The sequence below is a fragment of the Paramormyrops kingsleyae genome, chromosome 16 (assembly GCF_048594095.1).
Source record: "Paramormyrops kingsleyae isolate MSU_618 chromosome 16, PKINGS_0.4, whole genome shotgun sequence".
Taxonomy (NCBI): domain Eukaryota; kingdom Metazoa; phylum Chordata; class Actinopteri; order Osteoglossiformes; family Mormyridae; genus Paramormyrops; species Paramormyrops kingsleyae.
The window spans coordinates 22,539,675-22,566,132 of NC_132812.1; the positions used below are offsets into that span (position 1 = coordinate 22,539,675).

At 47.7% G+C, this 26,458-nt stretch overlaps 1 protein-coding gene across 2 annotated transcripts in view; it reads left to right on the plus strand.

The window, feature by feature from the left end:
• LOC111858319 (kalirin-like) overlaps positions 1 to 26,458 on the plus strand; it is a 142,071-nt gene that overhangs the window by 33,127 nt on the left and 82,486 nt on the right. For both annotated transcript variants that reach the window (XM_023839981.2, XM_023839982.2), the window contains exons 2-7: positions 13,497 to 13,571; positions 15,389 to 15,503; positions 17,561 to 17,753; positions 19,009 to 19,581; positions 24,092 to 24,214; positions 26,070 to 26,261. In XM_023839981.2, the coding sequence (XP_023695749.1) occupies positions 13,497 to 13,571; positions 15,389 to 15,503; positions 17,561 to 17,753; positions 19,009 to 19,581; positions 24,092 to 24,214; positions 26,070 to 26,261 (1,271 nt within the window). The remainder of the gene's footprint in view (positions 1 to 13,496; positions 13,572 to 15,388; positions 15,504 to 17,560; positions 17,754 to 19,008; positions 19,582 to 24,091; positions 24,215 to 26,069; positions 26,262 to 26,458) is intronic.

A 26,458-nucleotide genomic window follows, 5' to 3' on the forward strand; every position in this document is an offset into this window, starting at 1 on the left:
TCTGTTGGGTGGCCATCAGGTCATATGATTGCAGATGATCACATGATAGTCGCAGTAGCCAATCAAATGTCAAAATTAGCTGTGAAGAGCCGGTCTGCCCATTCCCACTTACACTCATTTATTATCAAACATCGGGGAACATTTTCTGCTGAATTTTCCGAATTATAAATAAAATAATATGACAAAAGCAAGTGATGGGTAAGTGTGGCTCTGCCCCCCGGTGGCTGTGGCTGTTTGAAGCTCGTTGCGGTTGGCGGAGGTCCACGGTGGAGCCGCTTGAGATGCGGGTGCAGCTAGGGCCTGTGGTCCTCTCCCCACCGACAGGAGGGCAGCCTGGTGGGGTGGGCGGCGGTACCACGAGCCGCACGCCAAGCCCACCAGATGGCCGGGGTTGTGGCTGAGCGTTACGTAAAAAGCACCCGCCGCAGGCCAAGCTTCCCTCCGGCCGCGGCACTGGGTATACGCACAGCCATCGTCGCGAGCCTGCGCTCCCGATGGGTGGGGGGCGGGGTCGCGGGTCGCCTCGCTGTGAGGAGGGGGAGGAGCAGCGGGGCCCCGGCAGGCGGAGGTGCACGGCGGCGTGGGGGGGCGTTTCCGATGTCATGTCGCTAGGATCCTGAGCTGCCAGCTTCATACAAACTACGTAGCCGCATGGATGCGAACGAGGCTTGACGTTCCGAAGGGGGAATTCCTGCTTTTTCCGAAACATCCGATCCCATTCTGCGCATTTGAGAAGGGACTGGTTGTCCGGGAAACCCTTTGGTATCTGGGAGGGGTTAAATGTGTGCTTGGTAGATTAGGTACGTGCTCCCCAGGAAACCGATTTGGAGGAATTCCACGAATGAAAACGTTCATCCAGGCTGGTGGAGTGTATAGCCAAGGCGATGGTGAAGCAGCCTGCATCAGCACCCGTTTCAGCTTCCGTGAAGCGCTGTATGCACATGGTCTCACGGGTTTTGTCCTTTTTAGCTTTTCTCAGGGGTCATTTGGCCCAGGAAAGGTGCAGCGCTATGATATTAGGAAGACATTTACACTGCCTGTCTTTGAATCGATGTTTATGTCGATAACACTACCTTCTGGTGGTACAGCCACAGAAAAAGTGTTGGATTCTCATATCCAGGTGTCATAGGGTCCTGGTGACTGGTGATACTGGTTGCTGGACCCACCTTAGCAGAGGCGATTAGTGGGGCTGATGCACTGATGCGCCATCTTTCACCTTTATCCCAGCCCATGTGAGCCAAGATTCAGGGTCAGGTGGGCTTTCCCATGAAAGACAGCACCCTGAGAAAGCCCCTCTCCCTCGATTCAATTCAGTTTATTTTTTTACCCCACCTACCCCAAGTAACAGGCCCCAGCATTATGGCCGTGCCCCCCACAGCCATAAACTGACCGATGAGCTATGTTTAAAGAGAGGCTGCCATAAGTTCTCTGTGTGTTTGAGCAGTGTGAGCCTGTCTATACCACGGCTGTGCAGAGGCTGCTGTGTAGCTGTTGCCATGGCTACCGCGCACGCCCCTGGAACAAGCCTCCGCAGCGGTGTGCCGGGTGTCGTGCTGACAGGAGCTCCACAGCCCATATCGTCCCCCTAGTCTGACGGGCCGTCGTGCAAATTAGTCATGGGGCTAGCTCATGAATCCAGTTCCCCAACAGCAGATAGATGTCCGGACGACTGGTTTGTTAGAGGTGTCCTTCAGATGAAGGGACTGTGAAAGTCATCTGAAAGTTAAACGATGATGTGCCTAAAGCTTCGTGAGATGTGTTTGTGTGTCCGTCTGTGTTTGTGTGTCCGTCTGTGTTTGTGTGTCCGTCTGTGTTTGCGGTTCTACATACAGGTAAGTCATGTCAACATCTTTATATCAACAAGAAAAGATCTCAGTAGAGAGACGGTCTGTGCATTTCACAGGTGGAATGGGAAAATAGGACAAGGATCCCCAAAGGACACTCTTCCTGGGGTGTGACAGGGCTATCCCATCATTCTCTTTCTGTATAGAGGAAAGGCACTGCTGTGGTCACCTGACTGGTATCATGTGATCAGTCATTTCACACCACCGATGTCCTGTTATGGTGGCTATGTTATCTGATCCTGTGTCTTGCTGGATCAATTTTCAACCAACACCCCCTCAGCACGATTGCCTATTTTATTTTTTATTGTTTTTTTCTTTCTTTTTTTCCATCTGCGCATTTTAATTATCTGAGATGTGGTCCTGCACCCCCGAGCAGCAGATGGTAAATAGGACTGATGTACCTGTTTTTTTTCCCTGGCAACACCTGCTGGTACAGCAGAAGGGCATGAATGTCACAGGTACCCTCTTACCAGTGGGGCTTCCGGTTGGATCGATTTCTTGGGCCTGTATCCTAAACTGCGAATGACCCCTGGCACCAGGAGGACCAGCCTTAGTGCCTCTTACCTCCTATCATCTCCTGAAGGAAGGAGTGAACGTAGAGGTGCAATGATGATGGGTGACATATGGGATACATTTTTGGAAGTGTGTGGCCTGGGCTCCCTGAATCTCCCCAGCTCCATGCGGGGGGCGGAAGGGGGACTTGGTGGGCAGTGGCTGAGGGTTCATTACCTTAACAGCATATGTTCCTGCAGCAGTGAGGCATTTTGATGAGGAACATGGAGTACCTGGGCCTCCAGAAGGATTCTTTAAGCGAACCCAGACATGCTTGATGAGGCATAAAACTGTGTTGACCCCCCCCCTCCTCCCCACCATCTGCATCCCCGGTCAGGCTACTGAAGACCAGGCTCCATCACCTGGGCTAAACTCACAATATTGCATGTTAAGCAGCCCCCCCCCCGGCCAAACCTCCTCGAGTACCACTGGAAGGAAACTCCTCATTCAAGCCAGTCATCTCAGATAAAGGGATTTCCTAAGGAACTAATTAGGGGATCATTAATATTACGGTCTGGGTGCCATATGACTTTATGGGCAACAGAGTCTCACATCATAGTAACAGTAGATAGACTGTCGACGAATCAGCAAGATGCCCGGTGACCTAAAGCCACCTGCTCCTACGTCCTCGAGTGAGACGGTTTGCCTGTAAGGCTTCAGGGAATATTCAGCTGTGTGAAACTGCAAGTCATGTAAGCTTCCCTTGAGCGTCTTTCGTAAAGGAATAATCACATGCGATAAAGCGTCATGCTTAGCACCTGTTCACTCAGCACTGTGCGCCTGCCAGAAGATGAGCGTTTCATTAGCAAACTCCAAGGTTCTGCTTTAATTCGAGCAAATAATCGCTTCTGAGCTCAATTCCTGCGATATTTGTTCTTTGATCTATGCAATCATGGTGAGCTATTTGATTCATTTTCCATGCGCGGTGTGTGCACTCTCGCTGACGGGGGTGGCGTCTGAATGCCAATGGGCATTATGAATCAGACAGATGTGCACGTACTGTGTTTCTCGTCGCAGCAGGAAGCAATGAGTTTAAATAGGAGATGTGAAGAACGAGGCGAACAAGACAGACACATCTGGAAGTGGTGATGACGACACTCAGAGTTCCCCGCACTTTCAACGGGCAGAAAACATGTGGTGTGCTTTTGCAAGTCTGAGTATGGCTTTGAAAAAAAGTACAGCACCGTTTCGTCAAATTACAAGCAGACGGAGCAGAGGGCCCGAGCTCGCTTAGGCTGCTTGGTTCAGTTTTGGTTATCCGGTGTTTTTGGTTTCTGGAGTGTGTCACAGTTTAGGGCAGATCAGACTAAATGAAGATCCAGCATGTTTAGTTACTCCTTCTCACCTGGTATATGGTTTGACATGATTCCTTACCGTATCTGAACAGGTACGGGTAGGAAGTGAGACCAAACTTCGTATAACCCAGCTCCCTGCTATCCACTGCTCATGATGACATTGGCATGAACAGGATTGTCTTCTTATCTTTTTTTCCTTTTAGAACCAGATGTTAAAAAGTTATATGGTGGGAGAAGGTTCATTTCAGACTTTCACAGAGAGACGAACAGAGAATCTCATGCTTTGGCCTCTTTCCCAATCAAGTGCTACGAAAAAATGTTGCACAAATTATTCTGCCCAAAAGCGCGTTGATGCCAACATTTTGGGGCCCTTATTTCCAAGTGATGCCTCATGCACAAAAGCATCCGCTAAATATATAAATGTAAATGTAATAAACGTGTCACCTGATGCTCAGCATGTCCTTCTGAGCAGCGCTTACTGAGGTTTCGCTAAGTGGATTTCCTGGAGTAACGGGTCGAGAAATCAGACAGACATCGGCACGGTTCCCTCTATGTAGATTGCGTGGGATTCTGTGTTTTGAAGACGTGCGGAGGCAAAGAACAAAGCCTGCTGAAATTTGGAGGCAAAACGCGCTGCTGCTTCTACACCAAGCTGTGCGGAAGGCTGTTGCATTTAATCATTTGTCTTTGATTTTTTGAAAACCTTTAGAATAGAGATTAACATACTGTATGTGTCTGGAACATCCCTAAATGTGAGCAGTTACCTTGAAGCAAGTTCTGTGTGCCGTTTTTAACATTTAAGGCAGTTTAATGAATTGTAACCTGGCGTTTTTAGGTTCCAGTACCTGAAAACTGAAAAAAAATATTGCACACTTTGCATGTAATTAAGGTGATGTTAATCAAACTAGCGAAATAGGCCTGCCTATCCAATCAATTAGAGCAGTTTTTCCCAATCCTGTCCTAGGGGACAGTCAACATTTTTGCTCCCTCCCAGCTCCCTATTGAGAATTGGGTGGGAGCAAAAACATGGACTGCTGCAGGTCCCTAAGGACCGGATTGGGAAACACTGAATTAGAGTAAAGCAGTAGTTGTCAACCTTTTTGTACTGCGATCCAATTTTTACCATCCCAGCTCAGTCTGACCCTATATCAAGTATAGGTTTAAATTAATGCTATGACCAAGCGTACAGTGCACTTTGCAATTTATGCCAATCAATGCCTATCTCACAATTCTGATTGGATGTGTCAGTGAATTTTGAATAAAGCATTTGTCTTGGATTGGTTGAGTGTTTACTAGTTTTGCCCTAAGTAGCTGCAGACCAAAGATCCATTTATATCGCTTAATTCTAGGACTGGGGCTGGGAAATCCGATAGTGGATCAGCATAGGAGCTTGCTGGTTTTAAAATGCTTACATCTCCAGCTCTGCCTCGCGAGCCTTCCATTTGCTGCGACTCAAATTTGGGTTGCGACCCATGGATTGAGAATCGCAGGGTGTATAGAGATAGGGAACAAACGTATAGATGATTCAGACCTTGGGGTGCAATCTCAGGAAGGCCAAGGCTAGTTAGAATCACTCACGCTCGGTCTACACTGAAGTCTGACTTGTCTTCCCTGCCCAGGCAGCGCTGCAAGCTTCACGTTAATCCCACCCACTCACACCCCGAAGCAGGGGCGGATTAACCTCTCTGGGGGCCCTAGGCTGACATCAGCATGGACGCTCAAGTGTAGCCAATTTATCTAACTGTTCCGGTGTTCCCGAGTTGCGGTTAGGCCCTGATGTTTGCCAGGGTCCTAGACTTTGGCATAGGATAGCGATGCATTAATCTGACCCTCCTCTATGCAAGAATATGGTCCCAGCATGTAACGATCAGGTGTTTCAGTTACAAACATGTACTTGTACACAGGTAAAATCCTGTAAAAGTGCAAACTAGAAAAGAAATAGCACTTATACTCAATAATAAAGTGGGAAATAATGGAGAGAGATCCTGCCTTTTGACTGACGGAGGGTCTTTCACTTCACCGGATGTAGTTTAGACATTTGCTGATCTGCTGGAAGTAGGTTATATCCATAATGTATTCTGTTGATCTAACAGTTCAGCTTTAGCTTGAAGTCCCAGCATCTGGGGTGGTGGGTTAGGTTTTCTGGATGGTAATGAGATTAATGCCCCTGTTGCTCTCCTGTTGTCTCTCTCTCTGTCGCTCTCACTCTCTCTCTCTTTCTCTCTCTCACACACGCACACATACACACCTACACACTCACACACACGCCTGCACACACCCAGACACATGTTTGAGTCACCGGTTTCCACAGTTCGGTGTTGAATGATGTGATGAATGAGGAACGTACAGGGCAAGAGCGACAAGTGCTCTTCATCCCAAACCTTTGCTCAGCTCCTGGCGCTTTAGGTTTTAATTAGTCTTGACCACTCATACAGACACACACCCCCTTACAGCTTTTCCACCTCAGGCACCCGCATGTCTGTCGTCCTCATCACTGACACCCCCCCCCCCCCCCCCCCACCACCACCACCACCACCACCTTCCTCTGCATTACCCAATTCCTGACAAACTCTTGCTTTCCCACAATTTGAAAAATACCCAAAGGGTCAAATTTCCTTGGCATTCCAGGAAGTATCTGACTTTCATTCATTCACTCACTGAGAGATTATTGAGTGATTAGTGATCTTAAAATAGATTCACCAGATCATTATGAGTCCTTTGAACTAAATGGAAATTTACCTTGGCCAGATCAGTTAATCCTAATGCAAAGAATTTGAAACATCACCCTAACATGAATGCAGGCTACAGTGGAAAGAGGTAATATTTGCAATCATCCATCCACATCTGCATCTATACTGCTTGTTTGCTACTGGAGTCTGTCCGCAAAAGACAGCAGCATACCTTTGAACAGAGGTAGATAGTTCAGGTCCAGAAAGTAAAAATCCAGACCAAGATTTTATTTCAACCAACCAGTTCAGTATAAAGAGTAATAGTCACAGAGTACTCAACAGGTTGGTTGAAACAACATCTTGGTCTGGATTTTTACTTTCTGGAACTGAACTCCTCACCTCTGCCTTTGAATAAATGCACAGATGTGTGTCAGTTAAACGCAGGACTGCAGCCGCTAGGCTAGCGGCCGCTGCTGCGCCTGTCAAATTACGGGATGGTATGCTTTCTTCTGTTGTGCTCTCGGTTTTCAATCACTCCCTCATGTTGAGAAATGGCCTGCTAGACCTTCCCGACAGGCAGACACAACCAGACTCCATTTCTGCTTCCTTTGTTCCAGTCAGAGGCTCCAAGGCTGCTAGTTCTGCAAGCAGATCTTTTCCACGGCCCAGCTCCTTGGGACATGAGCACTTTACAGATCTCTGAATTGGGCTTCCAGGGATCGGGGCACCACCAAACCAGCATGACAGCAGTGGGTATTTAAGGGGTTAACGGATCTTCTTATGACACAAATGTTTAGATCTCATGAGGTGCCCTACTCTTGTAACCTTAGCTGTGAATTTGGATTTGGACAAAAGCAGCTACCAATCAAGAAATGTATGTAAGAATAGCCAGTCATGCCCTGTGTTTCTTGAAGTAGGCCCTAGACCATTGCATAAATGGTTATGGAAAAGTGATGGATTGAGAGATTATGCGTAAAGGGTGTCTCCTGTATACATTTTTATTTAGTCAACACATTTGGGCATTTACATGGATACTATTGGACTAGGAACAGTTGTGACAATGATGATGATGATGATGATGATGATAATATTGGTAATTTCATCATTACACAGTCAAAGGTCTAATCCTCTTAAGCTGCTTTCAGTGCCTTGCTTTGGGGTTTATCTCTTGCATGACTGTTTACAACACATTCTTCAGATGACACGACTTGTAATCATTGAGTCATCCACTAAGTGTGTCTATGGCAGTTTCCCAATTCAGTCCTTGGGTACCCACAGACAGTTCCGGTAGGGAGCAAAAATGTGGACTGTCTGGCAGGGAGCTCGGAGGGAGCAAAAACATGGACCGGTTGTGGGTCCCCAAGGACCAGATTGGGAAACACTGCTCTATGGGGTTGAGGATGGCAGGTTCCCTGCTGCTGTAAGTGTGACTGTCCTGTAGACTGTCCTCTTTAACATCTGTTACATGCGAGAGTGACTTTTAGGACCTGGGACTGTGAGGTCTGACATACTGGCGTTTCATAGGTTCTACCCTGTGGTAAATTCTTATTTTCTGTATTCCCATGGCTTATAGGAGAAAATAATACAAGACACATCCTTGGGCAGAGGCCTGTATTTCTTTGACATGCTCTGCATGGCACCACTGATGAGTAAATGCTGTTGTCAGACTAATTTGAGCAGGCAGTGTTTAGCCGAATCAGACACGTTGATCTCTTACCTCGCTTGCTTTCTACTGACTTGCTGTATGTGCACTTTGGGATGGCTAGATATTTACTAGACCTCTAACTGTTTAGCTTTTAGTCACAGCTCCGGTTCCTAGCATTACGCCACCTGCTGGCTGGAGCGAGAATGCAGCTTAATTTCAGGTTGTCGCTTCAGCGGAATGATCAGGGAACCCAGGCCCCGCTGTGGACGTCTGCCCTCCCCTTTCCTGTGCCACCGAAATCCCACGCGATTCACTCACTGCTGTGGTTTCCTGTTCATTAGTTTATTACATCATTCTTGTAACAGCCGGGACGCTTCTGGGGGTTCCGTAAGCTTTTCCATGAGTCTTTAGAAATTCTCCATTCCCCACGTGTGTGGATAAAGCCAGAAAGGTGGGTGCAATAAATCCACTTTGAACTCCCTCGAACACACATGCATTGTATATTGGGGAGAATGTCAATGTTAGAACATGACATCATATTTCTGAGAGATGTTGTGTTAGAATATGACCTGGTCCTGGAGAGCTACTATCCAGTAGGTTTTCTATCCTACCTGGCTTCTGATGAGCCACACCTGTTCCTGGTATTTACCTGAGAGCAAGTGTGGCTCATCAGAAGCCAGGTAGGATAGAAAACCTACTGGATGGTAGCTCTCAAGGAACAGAGTTGGAGACCCCTGGAATATGACATCACGTACCTGAAAGATGTTATATTAGAACATGACACCATATACTTGGGAACGTGACATATACCTGAAAAATATGTTGGAAAATGGTGTCATCTACCTGAAAGATGTCATGTCAGTACATGATATCATATATCTGGGAGATATTATCTTAGAACTTGACGTTATCCAGCTGAAAGATGTTATATTAGAACATGACATCATATACCTGGAAGATGATATGTAGGAACGTGATGTCATATACCTGGGAGATGCTATGTTAGAACATGACATCATATACATGGGAGATGATATGTAGGAACGTGATGTCATATACCTGGGAGATGCTATGTTAGAACATGACATCATATACATGGGAGATGTTATGTTGGAACATGACATCATGTATCTGAAAGATGTTATATTAGAACATGACATCATATACCTGGAAGATGATATGTAGGAACGTGATGTCATATACCTGGGAGATGTTATATTAGAACATGACATCATATACCTGGAAGATGATATGTAGGAACGTGATGTCATATACCTGGGAGATGCTATGTTAGAACATGACATCATATACATGGGAGATGTTACGTTAGAACATGACATCATATACTTGGCAGATGTTATGTTGGAACATGACATCATGTATCTGAAAGATGTTATATTAGAACATGACATCATTTACATGGCAGGTGTTATCTGTGGTCAGTGGTTTGGTGCACCTGACTAGCAATGAAATGAGAAGCAGGTGGGCTTCCAGGATTAACCCCAATCAAATAGCTGCAGTTACATCTGTGCTGGATCTGTATACGGCCCCTGCAAACGTTAAACTGAATGTCCAGAAAGATTACGCTCAACTAAGCCGTGCCATGGATACAAAACACAGCGTCTACTCAGGAAGTTCGCAATTAAATTATTAAGTTATGCTTTTAGGATATCAAATTGCCGCACACACACGCCTGCCCCAGTTCTGCACACCAAGGTTCGGACGTTGCTAGCGGCCAGAGTCTGTGCTCTGTAAGAGTTCGTCCTTTTGGATTTTTGTTGTTTGAGTAGGGTGCCACTAATGACGTTTTTTTTTTTACATGGGGAGAGATCTGAGAGCAGCCGGCATGTCACGTTTGTAAATCAGCAGCTTTTCTGCCAAAAATGCAGCGTCTATGAGTTCGGGTACAGTTCACTGGCCAGAAACACAGGCCTGGCGTAAGTATCTGATCTGGCCATCGAGAGTCGATTGTGTAAATAAACTGAGTAACTGCAAATGTTTCATCTCAGTCATAGGTCAGACATTTCCTGTCTCGGTGACATCCAGTATTTTCTGCTTTACTATATATCATATATATATATATATGAGATATATTAGATTTGGAGCCCTGCCATTTCTTAAATTATTAAATATTTTGATATTATTAAATTATTAAATGTTTTGATATTTTAAGTTTTGTTTACATTCAGAAAAAAGGTGCTTGAGGTTTTCTCGTGTGTTTTCCACCTCCTCCGTGTTTATGACATTGAGAATGGGGTTGATCTCATTCATACGTGGAGGAGGTCTGTTAGGTCCCGTTTTTGGCGTTTGCACTGCGGTTGATGCAGACGGCGCCGTGAAGCTGCTCTATTTACAGCTACAGCCTGGCTCGTTGGCCTGAAAAATGTCACGTGACCATCACATGATTGGCAGCGCCCTTTCATCCCACATCTCATCAGAAATTGCTCGGTGGTGATTCTGTGGTGACCCCGTGGACTCTGGGTGCTGTCCTTATCTCGCCCCCGGTTCTGATGGCCTCTCCACGTAGGGGAAGCTCCTGTGGGAAACACTGGGAATAAGTCCTGGGCCAGCTGTTTACGCCCCCCCCCCACCTCCGCTCCACTGGGGCCATCTCCCCCCACATACATGTCTATGCGTGTATGCCGGCTGGGTTTGTGTCTTCATGCTGACACATGATGGCAGTAGTACGTGGATCTGGCTGTGCACCACTAGGTCGTTAACTCCTGACTCTCGAGATTCTCAGCCCAGGTGTTCAGGGGAACAGCTTCCACAATCTTTCCAGAGGGTTACGCTAAAGGAATAAAAAGCATAGTAGCATATGTTGACGATTATCGATTAGGGTCTGCCTCTTCCCCGAGGAGTGATAGATAAGCATAGAGGTGCAGTCTCTCTGGACTGGAGGGGCTTGAGACACAATGTCCAGGCAGAAAGGTAGACCCTCCCCCCTAGAGGAGGTGGGTCTTATGTCTCAGATTGGGAGGAAGCTGGCTCTCCCTCCAATCAGAACTAAGAGTCTCTCAGGTGCTGGTGCCACATGGCTGAGCCAGGTTTCCCATAAGATGAAACATATGTGAGGACCTACAACTGTCTCAGATTGGTTATGTGTCTTTCTGTTCACTCATTTCCCCTGGGGTCCCTGTAGAGCCCTTCAACACATCCCATCCGCTCAATGGACACAGCTGTGGGCTCCCATGCTACACTTATGCTACTTCACAGTCGGCGTGGGAAAGGCACAAAGAGCACAGATAGGCAGTTATATACGCACCATGAGGCCAATCAGGTCGCTGGACTCCCATCCAATGCTGGAGCATCCCTAGCATCGCCTTGAGCGAGGCGGCGTGATGGAAAGATTTATCTGCACATATCAGCGTTTCCCAATCTGGTCCTCGGGGACCTGCAGACGGTCCATGTTTTTGCCTCCTTCCAGCCCCCAGTCAGGCAAGGAGCAGAAAGGTAGAGACCGCTTGTGGGTCCCAGAAAACCGGGTTGGCAAAAACTGGTGTGTGTGTGTGTGTGTGTGTGTGTGTGTCCAAAATATTAGCCTGGCTGAAGTGTCCGCCTGTCCCAAGGGTAGAAGAAGTGTCCCTCCTGATGCCTTTAAGTGTAACCCCGATTCAGGAGTAACATCCTGGAGACCGAGAGGTGTCGGGAATTCCTTTCACCAAGATGGACCAAGGTGTTCCGGTGGCCACTTTGCACCTCCGCTTGGAGCCACACAGTCGCCATCTCGCGTGGCTGCCAGGCATGGCTGTCTGATATCATTTGTCTATGTGGGACATGCTTTAATCCAAGGTAATTTAAGCAGCTCAGAACCATACCTGTTTGGACAGCTGTTGCAGTTTCATCAAAGCGAGATTCCTCTCTCAAGGGCACAACAGAAGTCATCTTTCAGGGACTTGGTGGTTTTTGCATAAAGATTCTTTCCCAAGCTGCATATTTTATGATGATGAGCTTCAGGTTAGATACTGGCAGAATGTCTTAGGTCTCTTAAGCAGTCAAACCCATTTTCTTACACTTGGGATTGCAGTCATGGTTTGCTTGAAATGGGCTAAAATACAGGTCAGCAGGACAATTATATGAAGCCGAAATTTATAGGAGCTCTAAGTCTTGGTGGGGGGGGGGGGCTCTGGTCTCGGGGGTGGCTTAGGGCTTGACTGAAGGTGATAACCTATTGTAATTGCTATTGTAGGTTGCTGCCAATACAAATGTGAACTGTAATACCGAATAATAATAATAATGATAGCAATATTAATAGCAATAATAATAATAATAATAATAATAATAATAATATACCTGTAGATGTTTTTGTGTACTCTAGTAAGATGTAAATAGTCTGCTCCTCTGTGTTGAGAAAAACCCTATTGCAAGAACAGTACTTTTCTGCGGGATAGTATTTATTTTTCCATCAGAGGCTCTCCAGGATCATGTCAGCTTTACAGTCCTGTTCAATAGGGACCATCTCTTGCTGATCAGGGATCTGCTGTCGGCACATTAGTTGGTCTCTCTCCGAAGGCCTTCTGGCACACGTGTGATTGACAGTTAGTGCCACATCCACATTCACTCTGGTGCGCAGTAAGCAAAAGTTTGTCTCGGCTATGAGGTGATTGATGGTTTTCTTATGATGTTACTCTTTATTTAAATTTAATATATTTTATTTCTTCTACTGGTGTAGGCATTGGAAATCTGACCATGGGAACACATTTTCGGACCATACACAAATGGATCACACGCAAAATGCCTTTTGCAGTGCACGGTTGGGACTCAAAGTGTCCTGCTGATGCTGTACATAATGAATACACCTGGACAGCAGGGGGCGCAGCAGTTAAGGAGCCAGGCTTCTGACCCACATTAATGGATGTATGTTAGAGAAAAAGCAGTGGAGGTCCATTCAAAGCGAGGTGTGCAGTGACTGCAGTGGGGAAGTGCACTGTCAGTTCTGTACTGTGGGCAGACCTGTGAGATTGGCACGTGCCTCCCAGTATATTACAGTGTTCAATGAGGCCTGTAGAGCAGTGTTTCGCAATCCAGTCCTCAGGGACCCACAGCACAATTTATAAATTGATTTACCCCGCTTTGCATCAATCTAAATATATAAACCTGTATTAGCTGTATAAATATATAGAATTACATACACAATACACGTCAGCTAAGCAAATATCTGGCTCTGTTCTTCCTTTGCAAAGTCATTGTTGAATAGTGTTGCTGCTGGTGTACAAAGAGATGTGAAGCCCCACATTGCTGGATTTATTAAAATGATAACCTGCATAACTGTCCATCAGGCTACTGAACATATCTATGTTTTTTCTCATGAAGTGGAGCCTGTTGCCCCCAGTTACTGACAGTACCCGTAGGTACACTTGTCTAACAGCACATTTCTTAAGAGAATGCCCATGTATCCTCTGAGATGCTATTTCATTTGCCAGGAGCGCTGATATTTCTGTCAAAAGAGCTGACAGTATCTTCTCCTGACACTTTCTGTTGTTTTCTCCAGGGTCCTTCAAGAATGATGCCATCAAGGCGTCGGATATCTTACCGGTACTGAAGGAAAAGGTGGCGTTTGTCTCAGGTACGTACGGCGTCTGCTGTCACATGTATCGCCCCCGAGGTGGGGGGTTCAGTTCCTCGGGGCTCGCGTTGTATATCGTCCCCTTTCTGCCCCTACCTTCTCACCATTTTTCATGCCATTAAACTTCACTTTAAAAAGTATGGCCGTTTTTATTGTGTTTGTGATTCCGCCTCTAAAACATGCACGCATTGGTATATAAGCCCATGCTGACGGGGGATGGAATAAAGCAGAAGTGCCTGATGCTGAGAGACTGGAGTCTGTCAGTGCTGGCGGAGAAGGCATTTACGCTTAACCCAGTTTCTTAATTAATCAGCCTAACTGTGTCTGGGGTGTTATAAAATTCCCATCGACTAACAGTTAAACACTTACATTGCCTTAATCAAATTACCGCAGGTGTGTTTATAGCGAAAAAAGGCAAACTATGTTGACTTAATGTAATTAAGTTCATGTGTGTCCCCAATCTAATCTTTTTATGGCTAATCAGTTATCAAATCTATATATACTAAGCTCTCCAGGGACCAGTATGGCAAGTAGTCAATTAATCAACAGATTAAACAGTTTAGCGGTATATTTAGTTGAGGAATGCTGATTAATCCAGACGCTGATAGCATTCAGGCCTGAACAGGTGAGGGACATGCTCATTACGTACCCTTGTGTGGTGCCTCTGGTGTGGGCAGTTCTGTTTGAGCCTGCTTCCCCTTTAAAGGCGAACTCTCTGTCTGCTCACACTTTTCCCATTACCTTTAAAACCGAGAGAGGCACAGCGCCGCCCTTGAGGGGCCTCGCTGCGCCTGCGGCTTCGCGAGCTGCCGTTCCATTAGCTGTTGATTTGCAGCCAGATCTCCAGGTGAGGCTGGTTCAGATCCAAAGTGCGTCTTCAGTTAAGTGATTAGGAGGTGGCGCTCCCTCCGCTCCTCCCTCGCCACGGCCCACGGGAGTCCCCTCGGAACCCAGAGCCGGCGAGTCCACAGCCGGCCGGATGCGGCCCTTCATCACCAGCTCTTTAGGAGCGACAATTAAAAGTGCTGATTGATGTCCCCGGGAGCTGTGAGAGAGATGGTGTTGTGTTTAATAAACTTTAATCAGAGGTGGGTCACCTTTCAGCCACTAATGGAAATCACAGGCAGGTAGGGGGCAGCCTACTTAAGCCAAGTTAGGCAGATGGATTGTTTTAGTCATTCTTTATTCATTTTTATGAGAAAGTTCCGGAGCTACATCCTACTGGATGGAGACCCTGGGGCAGAGGGATTACATCACAGCTGGCTTGGAAAGTCCCAGGCCCCCTTGAGGAGGTGCTGGAATCTGTTGCTGGGGGATGGGAGGTCTGGGTTTTCCCGGAGAGGCTCAGCAGGAGTGAGAATGGATGGGGGGATTTTAATGTTTGGTCAGGGACCGCTGTGATTGCACCTGTTAGTGTGCAATGTGTCCCCTTTTCTGTTATTCTGTGGAATCAACATACCGCTTCATCATGGAGACTGACCATCACTAAAGCCAGCATGGTGTTTTTATGGGTAAAGTGCTGCAAATAAATGTGGAAGATTATAGCATGTTTGTAGGATGTATTTAACCTGCATGACATCATTATTCTGTTCAATTACCCACAATAGGTTTTTGAAGAATATTTTCTTTACACACATATTAAAATTATGAAAGATATTTTCCAAACATATGGTATGAAATTATTAACATTTAGGCATTTCTGTATGTGATATTATAATTGCAGTAGACTTGTTGTACAGACTTGGCACAATAAACTCAAGCTCACGGATTGGTGCCAGAGTTGTCAATCACAGCCTGCCTGACCAATTGTCTTTCAGGTGGCCGGGATAAACGGGGTGGTCCGATCTTAACCTTCCCAGCCAGGAGCAACCACGACAGAATAAAGCAGGAAGACCTGCGGAAAATGGTGACCTACCTCTCCACTGTGCCCAGGTAGGAGGACAGTGAGGCAGAGTGCCCCCATGACCGTTAGCTGCTAGCTGATGTCAAGGCCGTCGATGAGCATCATGGGTAATGGCATGAGGCAGGGGTCTCCACACTTTTTCAGCTTGCAAGCTACTTATAAATGACCATGAAAATGATCTACCTACTATAAAAATGCAAAACATATATTTAATTATAAATATATTGAGTATTCTTTATTATTATTTTCCCTTTAGGATAAATAAAGTATTTTTGAATTGAACTGGGATTTTAGTTCCTTCACCTTTCTCTTCCTCAGCTCGCTTTTCGTTAATGTCGTAGTTTTTATGAACAGTCTGAAAATGCCGCTCCCTTCTTCGGAAAAGCAACGGTAGACTGACAGGTGAAGTAAACACACTTTGAATATGACATGGGGAATAAAAACAGTCCTCCTCCCATTCCGTATGGAAGTGGTAGATTTTTTGGCTTCTTCCTTGGTCCAGCTCCCCCATTCATTTTTATACCTTTTAAGTTTAATAGAAATAAATTGGAGGCTAACTGGGCGACTCGGTCGCTTGCTGGAGTCTTGCAGCAGCTGGTGCGTCATCCATCCTCTATTTTTCATGCCATACGATCTACCCACTCTACCTTTGCGATCGACCAGTAGATCGCGATCGACGTATTGGGCACCCCTGGTATAAGGCCTTAGCTGGCTTTCAGTTTGCCTGACGGACTGAGGACTGTGGCTCTCAGAGCAGAAGGTGCCATCTTTCCCAGTTCGGTCATCCTCGCTGCGTTGCGCGCGGTCAGGGCGTTTCATATTGTGGCACAGTTCTCGTGGCCAATGGCAAGATATTAAGAGGCTTAAGCCTCACGTGCTGCCAACGCCGTCAGGTTGGCGCGTGGGTGGCGACACGGGGCCCTCGGTAGCTGGGGCGAGTGCCAGCTTGTGACGATGTCACTTCCCTGTGAGCTTCTGTCACATATGGCTCATAGATCCTTGTCATGTACAACTATACATTCATCTTCTAATCAGCAATCCTCAATAGTATTCTGGGAGGGGGGGGGCTGGAGCCTTACCCACACATGGTGGGGATAGACCCCGAATGGAATGCAGTGAAAATACCTAAAGACACTCATGCACTACTGAGACAATGGTTAGCTTAACAGCATGTCATTACACTGCGGGATGAAACTGGAGTATTTGGAGGAAATCCTCATCTATATGAAGGTTTTTTAAGATCCACAAGAATTGTAATAAATGCAGTCTTGTGAAATAAGAGTTGCTTTGTTTTATAATAGCGATTTATTTAGGAATTTATATGTAATTAGGCATAAAGTTTTCTGGCAGCTAAAGCATGGTTTCTGATACATGAAGAGAAATCAGTGGGTTGTAAAAGTGACCAATAGCATCCTCTTTAAACTCAGATATACCCAATGAGTGACAGCTACACTACATGGTCAAAAAGTATGTGGACACCAGCTTGTCCAACATCTCATTACGAAAACAAGGATGTTGATGTGAAGTCAGTCAATTTATTGTTGCTTTAGTAGCCTCTACGTTTCTGGCAAAGCTTTCCACTAGATACTGGGACATTGCTGGATTTGCTGCCATTCATTTTGGGGACTGATGTTGGGTGATCTGGTCCCTCTCTGTGAGTTTGTGTGGCTGAACAACTGAACTTGTTCCCAGATGTTTTGACCGATACAGTAACTTCACCTGTATTTGACCAGGACAGCTCCAGTAGGGCAAAAAGATGGCATCTTATCGTGCTGAGTGGAAAGTCACTAACCTCTTCTGTACAGCCACCCATTCTGCTGATGATGTTTGTTGCAGGAGATCATGAGACTGTGCTTAATTATACACCTGTGTCAGAGGTGGGTGTGGATTAAACTGGAAATTCCTCTGATTAATTTGGGTGTTTGCATACTTTTGGCCATATAGTGTACATGCTTCTGTGCCGCCCTGCAAAAATAGACTAAGAACTCGGCAGGGGGAGCGGTTGCCTGTGTGGGCGCAGGCTTTGGGGGGAGGGGCCACGTGGCGGGAAGGTTTAATCCTCCGCCCCTTACGCATCCTTCCCCAGCGAGGACGTGTGCAAGAGGGGCTTCACGGTGATCATCGACATGCGCGGCTCCAAGTGGGACCTGATCAAGCCCTTGCTGAAGACCCTGCAGGAGGCCTTCCCCGCCGAGATCTGCGTGGCCCTCATCATCAAGCCCGACAACTTCTGGCAGAAGCAGAAGACCAACTTCGGCAGTGCCAAGTTCAGCTTCGAGGTGAGCCCGTCCCAGAATCCCACGCTGTGGCGCACCAAAGGATTCTGGGAAATCAGAACCAGGACAAACAATCAGCTCTGCTTCGCTTAATTTCGATCATGATCTATTATCATTAATCAAAGCTGTATGGAAGTGATATCTTTATTGCAAGTTTTACAATGTAGCCTTCAACTGAACTTCCAGAAATGGTTTGTGTCAATAAATTTTTATTTAACTTTAATTAATCGTAAAAACCCCTCCTCTGCTTTCCTAATCCTGCCCGGTGATAACTTTCTGGAGTCCCCTTAGTCCCACTCGTGCTTATTTTTGTTATTTTTTTCCTCTTTCATATTTTAATATTTCGTGCTGATAGAGGTGAGTGCTCTGGAGGGAAGCCACTATGAAGAATGTGATGATTTCTCTACAGTTAATCATATTTAATTGCATTTTAAATTAACGCAACAGAAGAGGAAGAGCGGGTGAAGTGGGGATGGAATTTGTTTTCCACATCCGCGGATTTGAGGCAGAAATCGCTGGGTCGACAGTCATTCCTCAGTGGAGCACCTGGGTCATTCTGGAACACATTGGCTGAGAAATGTGTAGCATCTATTAACATATTTAACAGCATAACCACTTTGAAGCAACATATATATGTGTTTAAACAGACAAAATATGTGCTGCAATCATTATGTATGAGCAGTTTTATCACAAAACCATGCAAACACGGGCAAACGAAACAGGCTAAACATGGCAAATGGATAGATCAAAAATTTGTACCTTTCAAAAAGACCATGTATCGTGGAATACCTTTCAAAATTCTTTACAGTATTGCTAATATATAAACACACTTAACTAATATGGCTCTCTTCTATCCATCTTGGGTAACTGCATCTCCTATTAATGGTCACAGGGGGTCTGGGACCTATGAGCACAGGGCAGGATGAGGTGCCAACCCATCACAGGGCACACTCACACACACCTACAGGCAATTTGGTAACTCCAATCAACCGCAGCATATTTTTGCACTGTGGGGGGGGGGACCCCATTACGACACAGGGATAACATGCAAACTCCACACACAGAGCCATGGCAAGAACTCGAACCCGGGTCCCAGAGATGTGAGGCGACAATGCTAACCACCATGCCACCCTCATATGAATTTTAACTATGCTAATGGTATTATTGGCTAACTGTACTTATAAGCAGAGATGCACGCCGGCAGCTCGCCCCCACGGCCGTGCGGTGACCTCCTGTTCCCTCTCTCCTGCTGTCTCAGACCAGCATGGTGTCTGTGGAAGGGCTCACGAAGCTGGTGGACCCCTCCCAGCTGACGGACGACTTCGACGGCTCACTGGAGTACGACCACGAGGAGTGGCTGGAGCTGCGCGTGTCCCTGGAGGAGTTCATCGGCAACGCCTCGCACCTCCTCTCCCGTCTGGAGGAGCTGCAGGAGCAGCTGGCGAAGAAGGAGTTCCCGGTGGACGTGGAAGGAGCCCGACGCCTCATCGACGAGCATGCACATTTGAAGAAACTGGTAGTCAAGGCGCCCGTGGAAGAGCTGGACCGCGAGGGCCAGAGGCTGCTGCAATGCATTCGCGGGGGTGGGCCTGGGGGCGGGGCAGGGGGTGGGGCTGCGGCTGGGGGAGGGGCCGAGGCCAGTGGCGGGGGTTTCTCCAGCCGGGGTCGGGCCTCTGGACGCGCTGACTTCCAGAGCCTGGTGCCCAAGGTCACCGCCCTACTAGACAAGCTGCACTCTACACGGCAGCATCTGCACCAGATGTGGCACGTGCGCAAGCTGAAGCTGGACCAGTGCTTTCAGCTGCGGCTCTTTGAGCAGGACGCTGAGAAGGTGAGTGTGGTGGCTCTGAGGTCATTTCCTGTGCTTGTCCACTGGTCACTTTGGCCACACCTCCCCAATGGAGGTCTGAATCCCTCCCCTAGGCTGTCCCCCTGTTTTGTGCCCTATGCTGCCTAGGATAGGCTTAAGATGGATGGATGGATGGATTTATGGGGGACAAACTCAACTAAAGTCTGCCTCTGTCACTTATGTTACCTTAGTTAACAGTAACATCAACTGATTTTCCTTTAGCCATCAATAATAAATAATACTTACACTCACCTAAAGGATTATTAGGAACATCTGTTCAATTTCTCATTAATGCAATTATCTAATCCACCAATCACATGGCAGTTGCTTCAATGCATTTAGGGGTGTGGTCCTGGTCAAGACAATCTCCTGAACTCCAAACTGAATGTCAGAATGGGAAAGAAAGGTGATTTAAGCAATTTTGAGCGTGGCATGGTTGTTGGTGCTAGACGGGCCGGTCTGAGTATTTCACAATCTGCTCAGTTACTGGGATTTTCACGCACAACCATTTCTAGGGTTTACAAAGAATGGTGTGCAAAGGGAAAAAAATCCAGTATGCGGCAGTCCTGTGGGCGAAAATGCCTTGTTGATGCTAGAGGTCAGAGGAGAATGGGCCGACTGATTCAAGCTGATAGAAGAGCAACTTTGACTGAAATAACCACTCGTTACAACCGAGGTATGCAGCATAGCATTTGTGAAGCCACAACACGCACAACCTTGAGGCGGATGGGCTACAACTGCAGAAGACCCCACCGGGTACCACTCATCTCCACTACAAGTAGGAAAAAGAGGCTACAATTTGCACAAGCTCACCAAAATTGGACAGTTGAAGACTGGAAAAATGTTGCCTGGTCTGATGAGTCTCGATTTCTGTTGAGACATTCAAATGGTAGAGTCAGAATTTGGCGTAAACAGAATGAGAACATGGATCCATCATGCCTTGTTACCACTGTGCAGGCTGGTGGTGGTGGTGTAATGGTGTGGGGGATGTTTTCTTGGCACACTTTAGGCCCCTTAGTGCCAATTGGGCATCGTTTAAATGCCACGGCCTACCTGAGCATTGTTTCTGATCATGTCCATCCCTTTATGACCACCATGTACCCATCCTCTGATGGCTACTTCAAGCAGGATAATGCACCATGTCACAAAGCTCGAATCATTTCAAATTGGTTTCTTGAACATGACAATGAGTTGACTGTACTAAAATGGCCCCCACAGTCACCAGATCTCAACCCAATAGAGCATCTTTGGGATGTGGTGGAACGGGAGCTTCGTGCCCTGGATGTGCATCCCACAAATCTCCATCAACTGCAAGATGCTATCCTATCAATATGGGCCAACATTTCTAAAGAATGCTTTCAGCACCTTGTTGAATCAATACCACTTAGAATTAAGGCAGTTCTGAAGGCGAAAGGGGGTCAAACACCGTATTAGTATGGTGTTCCTAATAATCCTTTAGGTGAGTGTATAATTTCGATACAAATGAAATAGATAAACTTCAACACATATTGTGGTGTTTCAGGCCCAAGCCCTATCTCTGAACTGGAGAAACAGTGAGTTCAAAAACTGTTTCTTAAGTGCACTTCTGCCTTTGAGTGAGCCGTCATCGAGCTAGCCATGTCATTAAGGCTTGACTGGCTGCCCCAGCTACTGAGAACCGACTTCAGTGTGGCTGCAGACTCCCCACGACCCGATCGCTCCACCAGAACAGGCCACTTGACAGAGAAAAGGGCCGCCGCCCCCACGGGCGGAATTCTCCACGCACGTTTCACATCGGAAAGGCCGCCATTGAGAGCAGAGAGCCCCGGGAGTCAGAGGAGTAAGATCTCCTCTGCCGGAGAAGGAAGCCAGACATCAAAAGGGCAATAATGATAAGCGGTGTAGGACTGGGGGGGGGGGGCGTCTTCTCAGCCTCAAATTCCCCGCCGCCCCGCAATAACGAATCACATCTCCGGCTGGCAGGCAGACGAGCATCTGAGCTCCTTTCCTGAAGACTGGAATTTATGTTGAAAAGCTGTGGGGTTTATAAGTTGTGGTCTCCTCATGACGTTAGAGGAGATGGAGCCCAGAGGAAGGCCTTTCAAGTCGCGGGAGAGCTTTGTGATGAGTGTGCAACTCATTTGAGGGAAGCCATACTACGTCTGGTGCTATGCACACTTATGTAGGTTATGAGGTTTCGGATAAATTAATTCTACTGAACGTTTCTCAGTGGCATCCAGTCCAGGGTGGTCCCTGCCTTGTGTCCCATTGATTCTGGGATGCACTCAAGGCTCAGTGAGAAGGGTGGGTGATAGATGGATGGATGTTTAGATGCACATTTCTCTCTGTTTGCTGGAATTACTCTCCGTCTTTAAAAATGATTACTCCAGTGCCACCAGTGGCAGGGGCTAAACAGGCAAAGGCTTGACCTGAGAAGCACAGGAGAATTCCTCTGGTTATATATGCTGCTGGTGTGAACGTTTGCACACGTCTTTGGGGTTGGTAGCTAAGTAGCTCTACTGTGACTTTCCCAGAATTCACGTCGTGTCGGAATTCTTAGATGCTAACGACCGTCCTATCGAACGCACGCTTTTGTCGCCCCCTGGCACCCCGTGGCGGCAGTACAGTTGTGCGCTGTGAGCACTGACAACACGCTTTCCCTTTTTCGCCTGCTAGAGAAAGGGTTTCCAAATGCGATTCACTGGTGATGAGATCTGCAGAGGCGACGTTCTTTTGTCTCAGGCGAATGTTTTCCGGGGGAAATCCTACTCCCCCATCACAGAATACAATATCATGGTTATCTGCAGAATCTGCAGAATCTGACTTCCATAAGCCCTTATCCAGTGCAGGCTACCCTGGGAAGCTCAGAACGCAAACCTGGCCTCAGTGCGGATGGGATGCCAGTCAGTCACATGTACCCACACTCTTAAGGTGATGATACACAGGGCAACATTTTGAGCCCTATTACTGGGCAGTCGCCAACCAGAAGAGATAAAGGGCAACTCGTCAGGATCTTGATGATCTTTAACAGTTGCCTGCTGCTGATTCAAGTTTTTCACATGTATATTTGTTCCCCAATATCAATGAGAAATTGCGCTAGCCTCATCGGTCAGCAACACTGTTCAAGAAGTTGTACCTTGTATCATCACCCATACAATATGACATCATTTCACCTAACTACACATCTTTGAGTGGTGGGAGGAAATGTGCAGAAGCTCAGGGAGATCATGAACACGCCGCACACTCTCAGGGGGAGAGAACCTGAAATCCCCAATCCTGTAGGTGTGAGGCTGTGCCGCTTCTCTTTGAGCCACTGTGCTGCCAGTGGCTATTTTCAGATGAAAACACAGTTTTGAGGGTAACCCCAAAACACAGGACAGGCTTACTTATGCTTTTGCAGTCGAGCAGCAGAACCTGTCCCCTGATTTCCCTCAGTAATGAGGCAGAAGAATGCTGAAAAGAAAAACACAGTGCCTGATGCAGCCATGTAACTATGGCAACCGAAAACGCCGCACGGCCGGCCGCCCCAAACAAGGCCCGGGCGTCCCCACGACGCCGACATCGTTGCCCCATGACGCCGACAGCTAGTTGCCGGGCTTCAGAGGCACAGCAGTGATGTTCGGCAACACAGACCTGTAGATTAAACATCTAGCGACTCATTTAGCGAGGTCCGGTCTCCCGGAGGGGACGGCCGATGACACATTCTTGTTTGCCGGCCCGGAGGGGCGTACCATCTGCCGAATGGAGAATGTGGAGGCGCGTGAGGGATCGCCCCGTCCGGATCTGCCACACCAGGCTCTTTCATTAAAGGGGACCTGCTCATGACCGGAGCAGCTGTCCTTCTGGCAGGCCGCAGTGGCAGGCCGCTTCCGCACCCATAATGTCCCTCTGCAGCAGGGTCCTGAGCTGGAGGATGAGGCCCTGCTGTTTATTTGTCAGCTAATGACTCCCCTTGTCTGTCCTGGATGCTGAATGGTGGGCCTTCAGCTGTCCACAAACAGGGGCCCTTCACAGCACAAGGCCTGCTTTCAGAGCAGAGCATAAAAGAGCAATTTGGAAATGTTTTACTCAACCCGGTGTTTCTCACTGATGGGTCGGCCTAAAGCGAAGACGGACAATTGATACCTTCTACTCTTTGTCCCCAGCGAGGCCGGTCGATGCCGTGTAATGATAACCTTGCACCGTTCAAATAATATTCTTATGATATTTGCTGCAGGCCAAGGCAGGCCGACATTTCACAGGTTGATATTTTGGGATTTCCGACATTGTTTATGCATTGTCGAATAATAATCATCATAAAAGCTTTTAGGCTGTATTTATGGAGAGGAAAGTGACCGTTTTTACATGTTCGTAGAAATCTAGCTTCCTTAGTATTGTACTCCAAACGCCTGGACAGCTTAATGCGATTCTGTAGCACTATGACATGCCATTTTGAAGATCAGCCTGAAGGCCTGTCAAGCAAGACAGTTACACGTCATTCACTTTTCGCCTCCTCACTCTCCTCTCCCTGCAGATGTTCGACTGGATCAGTCACAACAAGGAGCTGTTCCTGCAGAGCCACACCGAGATAGGAGTCAACTACCAGCACGCCATGGACCTACAGACACAACACAACCACTTTGCCATGAACTCTATGGTAGGTCAGCCTGGCAGGAGCCGGCAGATCGTCGTGGGGGAGGCATGGCCTAAGCAGATCCATAAAAGGCAGGGAATGGACTCATGAAGACCTCCCCCCCCCCCATGTTGACTTTCATTTATTTACTTACAGCATGTATTGAAATTGCTCTGGCCACAAGGGGGGGTTAAAGGAGGAGATAGTCATGGGCCCAGATGCTTGGGGCCCCATGAATGTAATGGTAGCTTTGGTCTAGAGGGGGTGCATTTGGTAGAATTTTTCAAAGGCCCAGCCCCATCTGTGTGCAGCCTTGCCCCCAGCCATGTGACCCCCCGGCACCACAACAGCATTTCAGTGGAGCCTTTTTTTCCCAGAATGCCATTATTAGAGACCCCGCCCAACAGTATGGCCAGTCTGATTGACAGACAGCTGACTGACAGAAAAACACACGGTCCCACCTTGGTACCAGGCTGTAGACTCACACGGTGCAAGGTGTGGGACTCCCTGGCATGTTGGATGAAAGTGTCTCCTACTGAGCAAGTGACTGAAGGAAGGAACCATGGAGAATTTGGTCCGGTTCATATATGGGCATGGGCCACTAGCCCCGCCCCCTTACCTGCCACCTCTGGCTTTGTTCTTTGAGCGATGCAGCAGTGTCTTCCCTAGCCCCGCCCCCTTTACTGACTGGCCCCGCCCCCACAATGGAGAACAATTTCCTTGCATTCCTGGGCAGTTATTCCTCTGGTCCAGCCCAAACAATACAAACAGTTTGATTATGTAACTCAACCGCAGATAAAAGGACACAAACTGATTAAAAAATGGCTCAGCACCTAATTGGCGGTTTGCCTTGTTTTTGGCCAGAGGCAGACCAGGGCTGAAGCTGTGGCCTGGTCACAGATGAATGGCCCATCGCCGCTGATGTGAATCTGGTCACGGACCGCGGGCAGGGGGATGATGGCGGGAGCGAGTGGAGGACTGCCAGGGGTCCTGCTGGGGAGGGAAGGCAGATGGCCGTGCGGGCCGTGCGAGCGAGTGCGCGCCCGTGTGTGGGCGGATCAATCGCCGGAGGGGCGGCCGAGGGGCAGAGTGTCTCCTGTCAGAGTCACGCAGAGTCCGCTGACTTTGCTAACCCCACCCAGCAGATCTCCCTTTGAGGCTTCTGAAGGATGCTCATCGTCACTCTGAATATTATTAATATTATTTGTTTTACAGGGAGTCTTGTTATTTAGGGAGGTGCAGTGCTTAGCACTGTTGCCTAACACCTGTAGCACCAGGATTTGAGTCTAGGCTAAAATCCCACATGTGTGAACATAGGTGGAGATTTCAGGTCCAGAGAGTACAAATCCAGACCAGGATTTTGCTTCAACCAACCAGTTGAGTACTCTGTGACTGTGACTCTTTAAACTCGACTGGGTGGTTGAAACAAAATCTTGGTCTGGATTTGTACTCTCTGGACCCGAAATCTTCACCTCTGTGTGTGGAGTTTGCATATTTCCCCGTGTCGTCATGGGGTTTCCTCCAAGTACTCTGGGTTCCCCCCACAGTCCAAAAACATGCTTGGAGTTATTAAATTGCTCATAGGTGTGCTTGTGTGAGTGACTGATATGTGAGCATTCCCTGCGATGGGCTGGGACCCCCATACTGAGGTGTCTCCTCCCTTGTGTCTCTAGGCTCTTGGATAGTCTGTGGACGTCCCGTAACCTTGAATCGGATAAGCAGTTACAGAAGATGAATAGATATTCATGATTGATATCCATCAGTACGACATCAGTCGCCTTGCAGACAGCCATCTGATCAGAAGTGTTAGAGATTTTGACCCAAATACAACAGGTCCCATTATACCATGACATGTGCCTCCCATGCCCCCCCATCCCAGAACGCCTACGTAAACATCAGCCGCATCGTGTCGGTGGCATCGCGCCTGAGCGAGGCGGGCCACTACGCCTCACAGCAGATCAAGCAGATCTCGGGCCAGCTGGACCAGGAGTGGAAGAGCTTCGCTGCCGCTCTGGACGAGCGCAGCACCATCCTCACCATGTCCTCCGTCTTCCACCAGAAGGCCGAGCAGGTAGCTCTCCAGGATCCTCCGCTTTGTGCCTCCTTGGGCGGGGGCGAGGGGGGGGGGGTGGGGGGTGCATGAGGCTTGAGTTCCACATCAGTAGCAGCGGTTTGTGGCAACCGGTACTCTTACCTGGGTGGGCAGGTGCTCAGGTTGCTAAAGGAGATAGCAGCACAGGCTACATGAGATCCACTCGCTAATTATAA